The 12,983-nt window shown below is 32.7% G+C and overlaps 1 protein-coding gene across 1 annotated transcript in view; it reads left to right on the top strand.

Annotated features, from left to right (window-relative positions):
- Smp_127170 (twik family of potassium channels-related) overlaps window positions 1–976 on the top strand; it is a gene marked incomplete at both ends in the record, with an annotated part of 30,488 nt that extends 29,512 nt beyond the window's left edge. Inside the window, one exon of the mRNA XM_018794860.1 lies at window positions 141–976. Coding sequence (XP_018649230.1) covers window positions 141–976 — 836 coding nt within the window. The remainder of the gene's footprint in view (window positions 1–140) is intronic.
- Between the last annotated feature and the right edge of the window lie 12,007 nt (window positions 977–12,983).

The raw sequence follows: 12,983 nt of genomic DNA, 5'->3' as shown, positions 1-12,983 counted from the left end.
CTGGCTTAATAATATTTGTCTGACTAAGATTAGTTTGTCATGTACAGTATAAACTTAAGCATTATAATAAGATAAAACGTCCGCTTATTTTTCTTCTACAAGGTTAACCGACTTTTATTATTTCTATTTTTCTATTATAGGTTATGGACATATTGTACCTAAAACAGATCTTGGACGAGCAATTACCGTAATTTATGCATTATTTGGTATACCATTAGTACTTTTATGTTTAACTAATCTTGGTGGTTTTTTAGCTAATACCGTTCGAATTATTTATTCAAATTCATGTTTTAAATATCATGAACATCGTGTTAAAAAGAAATTATCTAAACAACATATTCAATCCATATTACCAGTAATAAGAGATGAGAAAATACTACCGAATTCATCCAAAAGGAAATTACTACCTAATCGTAAAACTAAACCATCTAAATTACACAATACTATCCAAGAAACTACCGAGACTTCAATAGTCAATAATTATAATGATTCAAATAAATATACATCAAAAGAATCTATTAATCAATTACATATGAATGATTATCATACAGCAAGATTTGAAAAACGTGCTCAATCTATTTTACATACATTAACTAGTTCACAATCAATTATATCATCAGGTATACAGAAAGAAAAAAGAAAAAATAAAGGAGTACATGTACCAATATGGTTAACATTATTAGTATTTTTTATTTATATGATAGTTGGTGCAATTATATTTGCTAAATGGGAAAATTGGAATTTATTACAATCAGGTTATTTTGTATTTATTACATTGTCAACAATTGGATTTGGTGATTTTGTACCCGGTATACAAACAGATAAATGGCAGGAAAATTCTACAAAACCAGTGTTTTGTTGTTTTTATTTATTATTTGGTTTATCTATGGTTGCTATGTCATTTAATTTAATGCAAGAAGAAGTAAAAACTAAATTTAGACGATTTGCTTATAAAGTTGGTTTAGTTGAAGATTAAAAATATATTTTGTTTCTATGGTTAAAAAATAAAAAAAATTTTTTTTGTTTTTAAGAAAAGATAATCTCTATGATTACTTGATTATTATTCATCATTCTGAAAAAAGTTGTCTTCATCAATATGCTTCATAATTTTCTCTTTTTACATGTTCATTAATTCTTATTTGTTTGTTTGTTTATCTACTTACTTTCATTGAATGTGCCTCCAATGATTAACCATTTTATGATATTCACAATGATTCAATCAAAGTCAAATTTAAAATTAACTAATGTTGAATTCAATAGTTTCAATGATAATAATGGATCATTAAAGAATGAAAACTGACCCCAAAAAATATCGAGTTTTTATTTTACATTATTCTTAAAAAACTAGAAACTTTAGTTGTGATTTTAATGTATCTATAAATTTTAGTGCAATAAATATGTATATTAAGGACTGTTATATGAGTCGATTGTTAATGTTTATTATATATACATATATCTTAGTTTTATTTTCTAAATACTTATCTGTGGATATTATAATAATTTTAATAGTTGAGATCATGAATCAATTGAAGCTAGAATCTCGCAAGGCGAGATCGTGGATGCGCACTGCTGAAGAGTCCCACAATAGGACGAAATGGCCATCCAATGCTTCCAGTTTTTCCATGGTGGTCTAACTTCAATTGATTCATGATCTTAAGTATTCAAATTACTTATCTGTATTGTCAAGAAAACATATTTAATATTCGAAATCTTAATTCATAGTACATTCAAATACATCTAATATAAATATGTGTATACAATTCTAATCCTTCTTCTGTTTGCATTTAAAGTAAGAAACTTCACATGTGTATTAGTAATTAGAATAAAAATATATTATTATTGTGTAAAGGTTAATATTCAATTGATAATGAAAATTTAGAAATCACAACTAGCTGTGAAGATTGAGACAAGTGATGGTTATTTTGCAAATTATCTGTTCATTGTATGGTTATCAGAATTTAGTGAGATAGTTTGTAATTTGTGTCTATATACATTGGATTGTCCCCAAGTAGTGTTTTTTCACTACATTTGGTGTCGCTGCCGACCAGAGGGAGGAAAGGTGTTATTCTGCGGACGCCGCTGCGGGCTTGGGGTCGAGGAGCTGATTTGGGCAGTCTGTTGCGGAGAGGTGATGTGGAGTGGAGTGTTCTGGCGGGGCGACGTTGGCTGTAGCAGGTGCTGTCGACGAAGAGGAGCGGTGGGAAGTTCGGCTGCTGATCGGACATGGGATGTAGATGGCTCAACAGGCAGGTGAAGTACGGGTGTTGAACGTCTCAGGTGCCAGGCGGATGTCGGTCCCCGGCAGGTTGACGGAGCTATGGAGGTCAGCGCGCCGCAGACTCGACATTCTGACGGAGAGCTTGGCACAGACTGCAATACAAGAAGAAGGTGCGCACGGCGAGCAGAACCACCGCATGGACGAATGCTTTAAAGGGGGGACGAGTGCAATGTGGTCTACTTATATTCATATAGGTAGTATATGGTGGTGGTCAGGCATAGAATGTATTTTGGCAGAAGACCGATAAGAAAAGAACTGAAATAAAGCGCAATCGGTAGGAAAATGCATAAACAGTGAAATTAGAGAAGATGGGTTAATATTTACAGAAGGAACAGTGAAGATTGAGACAAGTGATGGTTATTTTGTAAATTAACTGTTCATTGTGTGGTTATCAGAATTTAGTGAGATAGTTTGTAATTTGTGCTTAAATACATTAGATTGTCCCCAGTCGTGTTTTGTTCACTACAGCTGCAACATAGATAAACAGAGTATTCATATATTTGGACATTGGGATTGTAAGACAATAAGAGTTTTGATCTTTGTTCAAAGTAGTACTTATTCCGATTTCAATGATAATTAATCACTATTGTAAATACTGTCCTGTCATACATATTCTGGATCTTTAAAAATGAATTGTATAATAAAAGGAGTGTTAAGCGATTCTTTACATATTTTACTAAGAATTCCTTATTCTAGTTGAGTATATACTAACTGAAGTTATTCTATGTATTACTACTTTGAAATATTGCGTGATGGTTCTTTCTTTCAGCAATGAAATATTTGTTTAAATAAAATAACAAAGATAGATGCATTTGATTGTACACACTATTTGCCCGAAACTACTTCAACGGATTACAGGTTTTTCCATCGAATAATCTACTTCCGAAAAAGACGATTTTGTAAACTTCGATTGTTTCATTACACTGGAGAACTGACACACATACAAGTATAATAGAAGGTTACTGTTAGAGGCACTTAACTTTCTATCATTGAACCAAAATTTTATGTAACTAAGGTCTGGTTATTTGACTATATTGACTAAATCATCATATTGTGGCTACATTTTCAGAAAGTTACAGTGAAAACTCCAATCGAAAAGAGAAAATTTTTTAGGATACTAATAAGTAAGTCAACGGGGCTTGAAAACTTACCTAATCTTAAAGTAACTATTTAAAGCGCAAAATTTATAACGTTTTGATGATTTATTGGCAAACCAGAAAGAAATCTTACAGACCAACAATTCATAAATTAGTTACATCAAGAAACGCAACAAATATCAAGGTAATTTAAAAATTGAAGTGGTTTTATATGAAATTAGCAGAATCAACTATTCAGACTCCAAGTAAAATTATTATTACTGTTAATGTCATTATTTATGTCAAGACAGTTCTACTGTATGGGGTGGAGACGTGGAGAACTACGAAAGCCATTATCCAGAAGATACAATTGTTTATTAACAGCTGTCTACGCAAGATACTTCGGATCCGATGGCCAGACACTATCAGCAACAAGTTACTGTGGGAGACAACAAACCAGATTCCATCCAGTGGAGGAAGAAATCAGGAAGAAGCGTGGGAAGTGGATTGGGCACACTTTGAGGAAATCACCCGATTGCGTCACAAGACAAGCCCTCACATGGAATCCTGAAGGTCGAAGGAGAAGAGGAAGACCAAAGAACACATTAGGCCGAAAAATAGAGACAGACATGAGAAGAATGAACAAAAAATGGATAAAACTAGAAAAAAAGGCCCAGGACAGAGTGGGTTGGAGAAAGCTGGTCGGTGGGTAACAGGCGTAAGTAAGTAAGTAAAGTAATGTCATTATTTAACAATATGTGTTTGGTACCATATAGAATTTTCAGCGCAAAGTGTTCCAAAAAGTTCCTTTTACAAAACAACACAAAAATACGATGACTGCATATATATATATATATATATATATAAAGTTAATGAAATGTTTTTTAGTCAGTTTAAAATCTGCATAACTCTTAATTAAGAACATGTCTAATAATATAAGTTACTGAATAGGTCACCTCTAACAACCTGTTCGTTACTTAGCATTCTTCTAGATAAAGTATCGCAGAGCTTCCATATCATTGATTGCGTCCATGGATCCCAATGTATTGGCGTCTTGTTTTACGAGAAGTTATACAAGAAAAATAATATGAAGTGTAACTCTGTGAATTTGATTAAGGCACTTAATTATGAAAATCCACTATCTTCTTTTAATTAGAAGAGGATCGCAATAAAAGTATTACAATACACTATAATAGAAAGTTATGCGAAATCCTTGGTCTATGAAAATTAGATCATCGCCTAAATGGTAATTTTTATTTCACATAACATGAATTCTATGTGCCAGGACTCTGTAAACACCTAATTTATGATTTAATAGTGTCGATTAGGATTCAGGATCAAAAATAGTAACTGAATTGTGTTGTTTTTCTAATTTATTAATTAACGGTTATACATTTATAAAAAGTAACCATTAATAGACTAATCTGCTGCTTAATGGATAACCTCCACCCTCATTTACATTTTTGACCTCGCACCTGGAAACTAACCCAAACGAAGCGGAAATTATTATTTACACTATCATAATCCATATTTGAGGGCGTATTTCATCATCTGTCGCTTTCGATGACTTACATAAAAAAATGTAAAATCTCCTAAGACGAAATTGTCATTCCGTCATGCGACAGGCGTGTTATACGTAGCACATGCCTCAATTAACTAAATAAACGAAAACATGATCGCAATTACTGATTATGATACACTTAGATGATTAAACAACGTGAATTTTATCCCTATCCAACTTTCAAATTTTCTTTCTTAACCACTTATAAAATCATTTTTACAGGTTATAAAAGTAATTACTTATGGGAATTCAATAGAATTTATTGATTAGTTACTATTTACAATTATAATCATTCACATTTCAACTATATTTGGCAGAATAAAGAAATCAAAAGTGATTATTATTATTTTGTGTTTCTGTTTTACCTTTTCTATTCATACTTTACTCATATATAAAACTATTCATACTTTCATAGAAAATTGGATTCGGTTTTAATCGGTTTATACTTTGTATTTGTCTAGAAATGATTTATAGTTCGTATGGAATATTAAATAAACGATATAAAGTTTATTGGGGTGGGGGGGATTTCGAAGTGTATAAAAATCATCTTATAACATAAACAAAAATGAATACTTATTCCTGATAAATCTTGTTGATTGATCCTAAGCTAGTTTCTCCACAGAAATACGCATTGTAGCTTTACCATTGATATATCTTGCTGATTAAACGCTATACTCGGATCCTAAGCTAGTCTTGTACCCCCCAGCTAGAACTACACAACGACTTGAACACGAAAGAAAAGGCGCAAAATTTGCGAGAAGCACCTTACTCTAAAGGTTCATTCATGTACAGAAAATATAGGGTTTTTATAGTATTTTAGGAGTCCTTGGGTTTTCCTGAAAATGCTAGAATGCTACTAAACACAGTAGCAGTGTAGTAATCGGCCAACCGGAACCTCTACATGTGACTTTTCATTTTCACGATATTTCTAGCAAAGCTTCTAATCAAACGCTGATAGGATAAAATACTTCTTAACGTTTCCTGGGCTTGTCATGTCCATTGCAAGAAATTTTTAGGATCGCTCCAACAATTCCTATGAGGAATTATTCATTTGTCGAGTAATGTAATGAATTGTAATAGAAATTATGTATTCTGATTCCATTTATATGCTTAACCTAAAATAATTTTTATCTTAAAGCAGATATAGACGAAGATTCCTTGACAGTTAAGATGTAAATCGCTTACTCTTCGCCTACTAACAATCGGAATCTGTTAAAAAGAAATCTACATTCTATAAAGCTGAAGGATAAATTTCTAAAAACCTAACCGACGTTACATAAAAAGTAACAAACTACTTATGTTATTTTTGTGTACATATGTTTTAAGTGTTGTTTAAATATCAGTCTTTTTCTATAAGCATTGGTTGATTTCCACTTGTTCTAACCATTTTGCTCGAACAATTTTGGAATTGCATAAAGTGTTGTTTAGTTTAATCTTCACAGAAATGAAGTTTTCCTCATCAATGTATATTAATAAATTCAGTTGCCCCTACGGAGACAGCTATACTGGGAGAAATACCAGGGAACTTAACCGATGAATGGGTGAAATCTCCCAGCTTGGTTTGAAGAGGGGAATACAAAGACAATAAGTAGCTTTACCTTCGTACATCTTTTTGACAATGGACATATAGTAGATAAAACCGAATCATTCAAGGTGATCTGTCGTATACCTTCATCATTTGTCAATGGGGTTCAATACGGTCTCCTACATATTGCTAAAGCTATAGGGAACCGAAGATGTAACACTAGTATATGTGTTCAGAAAAAAAATTCATGACAACCCTGTCCCTACCTTTTCTGCAAGTGATTTTATAAATTTGTTTCATATCCAGTATTTGTTTATCATTTTTCACCCCTTTGTGCTTATATTCTTCAATATCTGATTATTTATACGCTTGGTATTACGTAATTTTATTAATGTTTTGTGATTACTATTGTAAAGACTATTTATCCATGTTTGACTTACTTCCAACGTAGAACTTCTGTTGTTTTATTATTCTTTTCACCTGTCTTCTTACTATCTATTAACTATTATCTGTAGTTATACAATCTATTTCATTGTGATCATTAATTCATACATTTCCTTGACTGGTTTATAATTTTCATATAAATATTTATGTATATTAGAGTAATACCTCATGGATATCTAATTAAAAACAATATTTTTCGCTTATATATTTTAGTCATGATGTCATCAACAATACGGTGTTTTAATCACACTGAAGATGCACTCAGTATCATTTTGTTTGTGTATCAGAGAAAATATGAAATTAACTAGTTTATCATGTTACAAGTTTAATGCTCATTCAATGTAATTCGTTACGATAAATACTAATCACGCACACAAAGATAAGCAATTAGATGTCAATGAAGGGATCTAGTAGACATAACCGAGTGTTTTTCATATTTTTAAGAGTGCATAGAAAAAGGTTTACAGAATAAAATGAATTTACTCGGTTTTAAGGCTTCTCAACAATGAACATTATATAATTACGATGAATAATACCGTTAATAAAAAATCTTTAACGATGAATGTTATGATAGAAGTCCAAATATATCAAAAAATCACAATATGGCACACGAAAGATATGAATCTATACAGTCAAAGAAATAGGGTTAGAGGTGGTCTTAGTGACCTGAGAGCATGATCGTAATGCCCAAGGGACAACCGCTCGAGACTGGTGAGTAGTTTTCGTGTCATCTCCATATTTGTTGCGACCTTACCGACAGAGATGGAAATCTATGGGATAAGAAGAGGTGTGCACTTTTAGGGTCGACCTTTTCTAACCCCAACTCTCCTTGTACGAAGGCAGCATCGCTGTTATGCTGGTTGTCTGAAGGAAACACCTCACTGCCATCACACCTCTGTGCAGTCAGCAGTACGAGTTCTCCCTCGGACCATAGGTTTGCTGTTTTTAGTCTTACCACTCTTCTGCTGACCTGTCAGGCATGATAGGACCTTGAGGAACGATTGTTTCAGCCAGTATAGCTCGGTTGGTTCATCACGATAGGCAAGGCCGACCACGACATCAAGGTGGCAACAACGGTCGGTCATAGTGATATGACTTCATATTCATTGATCATCTATTTATATAGTTTCTTTTATCATCCTAAAGACAGTAAAAACAAAGATTTGAGTGAAAACAACTTGAATTTATTTTTTTGTTAGGTTTTCTTCAACAGCCTACAACCCAGAATATTTTGAAATCGAAACTATCATTACACTTGACTTATAACAGGTATATGCTGAAATATTTCAAAATAATTTCATTTATTTGGAATCCATTTCACATATTTTAGGTTTATACCTCAACTAGAATCGCCTGTCCATCATAATGATATAAAATACTTTGGAATCTTATCCGCCTATTCCTAGAAGTACTAGATACTATCAGCATATTATTAGCATTGAAAAATTTACTCCATAGAAATGTTGAACAGACAAGCTACATTCATGTGTTCACTGAAGATAGTCATCAGTATGATCTTGACTAAAGATTTATGAATTCCGAGAACAACTTTAAAAAACAAAATAAAGTAGTTCTCGTCGTAATAGTACTCACATCTGTTACTTCAGATAAACAAGTATTTAGTAAACAAAATCATCGAGTCAGTGTGTAGCTTAGATATTGAAACTCCATAATCTTGCGAGAATAGCCATTCATTGAAATCCACTACTTTTACCCGACATTTTACTGTTTATTTAGTAGAAGTAAGCTTTCATCATTATCTGATACCAGATGAAGAATTTCTAAAACTAAGGTCGCATTGAGGAATTGATTTATCTTGGTTTTAAAATTGCCGAAAGAGTATTCAACCAATTCCATACGTCGTATGTAAGTTAAGATATTCAAGTTTCACGACAGACTTGTTAATTGAATAGACTACTACAAACAACTAAGAACCGATCAATAATCTTATGTTATTTCTTCCAGACAATTATTGCTTAGTATTCTTATCCAATGACACTCGACAAGACCCCAAATCAGAACACATTGATTAGGAAAGAAATTGTATTCAAAATAACAAGGGTAGGTGAACAGCGATCAATCGTTAGAAAAAACGTTCATATATTTATAGTATATGCATAAGAAGCTTCTAGATGCTTCTCGAATAATGAGCCGGAGCTTTAGAATTAGCCAATCAGCGTGTGCCGTCACGATCATGCACATAACATGCCTTAATCCGGTTTATTTCCCACTAACAAACAGACAAAAGGAGACGCGAATCAGAAATGGGACATACCAGTGAGAATATTACTCGTTACGACCCGTTTATATTAGTGTGATCAAAGAGACAGATAATGGATAAGATAATTAATTGTACAGATGTACATAAGCACACATAAAATCCACATGTATTGAATGAAAAAGATGCACACATAAGAGGTATATGTTTTTAAAGTTAAATTTACTTTTTTATATAGTTGAAATCATCAGTCAATTGAAGCTAGACCACCATAGAAAACCTGAAAGCACTTGACGGCTGTTTCGTTCTATTGTGGGACTTCTCAGCCGTGCGCATTAGCCGTAGAGTTCAGCCAGGTCTGTTGGGAGATATCAATTCACGTAGGTCATCGGTGAACGGTTGCTCAAGTTCGTGGATTGGTTGAAGTTAGACATTAACACCGTTGAATTCCAGCTCAGTGGTCTAGTGGGTTCATGCATATAACGTGCTTTAATCTGGTTTATTTCCCGCTAAAACATCCTTACAAGATTATCTTAGTAATGGCACTATCCAACATTATTTTAAAACGAGCTTAAATAGTTTAGAGCAACAGTTCTAATCATAATAATATCATATCATTTCGATTAAGGTAATTTCTGTATGACATACTTTACTATAATTGTGTATATATTAGTGGGAGTACTTATCAAACTCTGTTATAAATATAAGCTTAAAAACTAACACTTAACTAATTGTCTTTTTACTAAACATTCATTCTATTTACCCTATAATAATGATAAATTACATATATGAATAGAACTTAGTTAAATACAATGAAAATGGTATAAATTATTCATGGATTAACAATTGTCATTATTGTCCTACTTTTTTTGAACTTTCGTTATGTGATAAATCACTCGATTGAATTTATCTTACCGAAAAATGACAGTTTTTAATCTTCGGATACAAAAACATTAAGTTGGACAATGATTCTTTCATTTAAAATTCATCCCAATTGATCATTAGAAGTTTGTTGAATAATTATATCATCATTCCAGTTATGTCATTGTTATTATTTCATCTAATCAATTGATTTATAGTAACATGAATATTTTACGGCTAGACTAAACTATACTGACGAGCCAATCAGAAGCTTTCGCGGCGCTAATTTTCGTACCCGATGCTTACGTACGATCGGTTTACAGCGGATTTTAGGGAAGACGTGATAATTCAGCGTCTACAGGAGAAGTGATCATAAGATTTTGGCGCGAAATTCAATTATCCATTTGGATAAATAGAGTTTTGGCATTATAGCTGATGTCAGTTCGTGATGAAAACCCTAAGTATAATTCCTAACCTTAACCATGAACTGTAAATCATAATTTGAATTCTTCACACAGGTTTATAACCCTCATTTAGTCTTAGTTATTATGTTGACACTTTCAGGGTCGCTCTAGCGTCGCTCAAAGGTCGTCCATAAATTATAGTCTCACCCTTAACCCTAACCCTAAACCTTAACTCTAACCCTAAACCCTAAACCATACCAACATACCAACAACATTGAAGCTATGTGGTCGAGGCTAAAAGAATTTTTGAAACCATATCATGATTTCAGAGGTCGACTACTATGAAGCCATATGGATGTGTTCCTGTACCGTACGCACTATGATTTTAGAACTTCTGAACCTATATCTGACCTTGAGAAGTTTTCGAGTCATGTAAATGAACAGTATCCGCTTTAATTTTTTAGTTTTGTATAATATATTTTTACTGTATACTAACTGTCTTCTGATTGGCTAATATTTCTCAAGGTCGTTTAAGATTCGTTCAAAGGTCGTCAGTATAGTTTAGTCTCGCCTATTTTACTTTTGTAAATACTAAACTAGTAAATGGAAACTGGCAACAATTATTTTTCCGACTTTCTGAATAAATCTTCAGGAAAAAGTGGTCAATTTATTACCCAACCGAGTTAACTTTGAATGGAATGAATGTACATAATAAACATATGATACTGGTCGTTAAGTAGGTTATAAGTAATTAAAACATTGGTTTTCTTCGATGTGTTAAGACTTGGATCTTCTGTGACATGTTAAAGAAAATGTTGTGAAGTTTCATCTTTAATTATTTTTACAACGAAGTTGGTCTGACTTAGATTCTGTTCAAATGCCTATAAAAATTCTAGGACGATTCTTACTGATAAACTACTTAGCAATCATTCACTTCATAACAGCATCTACCAAATTATTAATTCATCCATTACACTATGGAGAAAAAGCTTCTTAACCATATTATTTATTGTTTTGGTCAGAATTCAATACGTAAATTGCTTAATCAAGATTCCCTACATTAGAATCTGAAATATAAAGATAGTAAAAATTAAATTAACTTTTTGTGCATTATAAATCTGATAATTTGAGGTAATTAACGTTATAAATCAAGTGAAATTTGTAACTTTATTAGTTAATAAAGAATCATATCATACATAGAACCCGAAAAGATTGTATTCTGCGTGTTATAGCTTTCTAGTTAACTTAGAAATTACTGGTTTTATTGTATATTATTATCAGAAGGGGTTTTTGTGGAGATTTAGTATTTTCATAGTTGAAAGCGTGAGTCAATTGAAGCTAGACCACCATGGAAAACCTGGAAGCACTGGACGGCCGTTTCGTCCTACTGTGGGACTCCTCAACAGTGCGCATCCACGACCTCGCCTCGTTAGATTCGAACCCAGGATCTACCTGTCTCTCGCCAGAGCACTTAACGGATAGACCACTGAGCCGGAATCTGTTGGTGTTTATGTCTAACTCCGTCCCACAATAAGACGAAACGGCCGTCCAGTGCTTTCAAGTTTTCCCTGGTGGTCTGGCTTTATTGTATATCTTAAATCTTTTCAAAGAAAAAAAAGCACCTTTGGTCCTCACTTATCATTTTAGAAATTAAGATTAATATTAAAAAAATGATAAAATATGTGATTGATTATATCAATAACGTTAGTTAAAATAGACAGCAATCTCATAAGTTTGTGTTACTGCACACAATTCGTATAGACTTAAATGATAAACGTAGATCAATCATCACAGAGTATGTAAAGAAGTGGTGTATTCATTTGTGATTGGAGTTGTTTAAAAAGGGAAGTGTAGGTATTGGCTCTAATCGAGTAAATAATCATTTTACACACAACAGCTTCTTCACATTTCTAGGCTTTGAGACATTATTTGACTCGAATAGTTTTGCATGGAATACTAGTAGTCCATAGGGGAATGAAAAAAGTAATAGTCGTTCAGTGTCAAATGTTCCTAAGTAGTTTTTCATGCTAAATCATTCTAGAATGGAAGTAACTACAAATTCCACAGTCTCCAGAAGCCTTTGCAACAAATTTTAGTCTACTGAATTAATCAATAGTAGTTAGAATATTTCATCAAAATATATTATGTGGAAAATGTCACATCTGATTTAAAAATATTTCAAAATTATATGAATGATCCTTATATGATCGATCGGTAATAAAGTATAGGCAGAGCTAGAAAATTTCCCTTATTTATCTACTCATACTATAGGCTAACTGAAATAGGAAGTTAAGAACACCATATTTTTCAAAGTTGAAATCATGAGTCAATTGAAGCTAGACCACCATAGAAAAACTGGAAGCACTGGACGGCCGTTTCGTCCTATTATGGGACTCCTCAACAGTGCGCATCCACGATCCCGCACTCGCGAGATTCACCATATTTGTAAACTTATGTCTAGTAATCTATGATATTTTACTTCGTTCTACATAGATCAATCGGGAAATATGCAAAAACAAAAGGTTATTAAAAGTCACTACATATTCACCTTTAAATTTGCTAATCGAAAAGTCGGTAATATTACTAAATTTGATGAACTCAGAAATAGATTATATC

Source organism: Schistosoma mansoni, chromosome 1 (genome assembly GCF_000237925.1).
Source record: "Schistosoma mansoni strain Puerto Rico chromosome 1, complete genome".
Lineage (NCBI taxonomy): Eukaryota > Metazoa > Platyhelminthes > Trematoda > Strigeidida > Schistosomatidae > Schistosoma > Schistosoma mansoni.
This window is presented reverse-complemented; position numbering and strand designations above follow the sequence as displayed.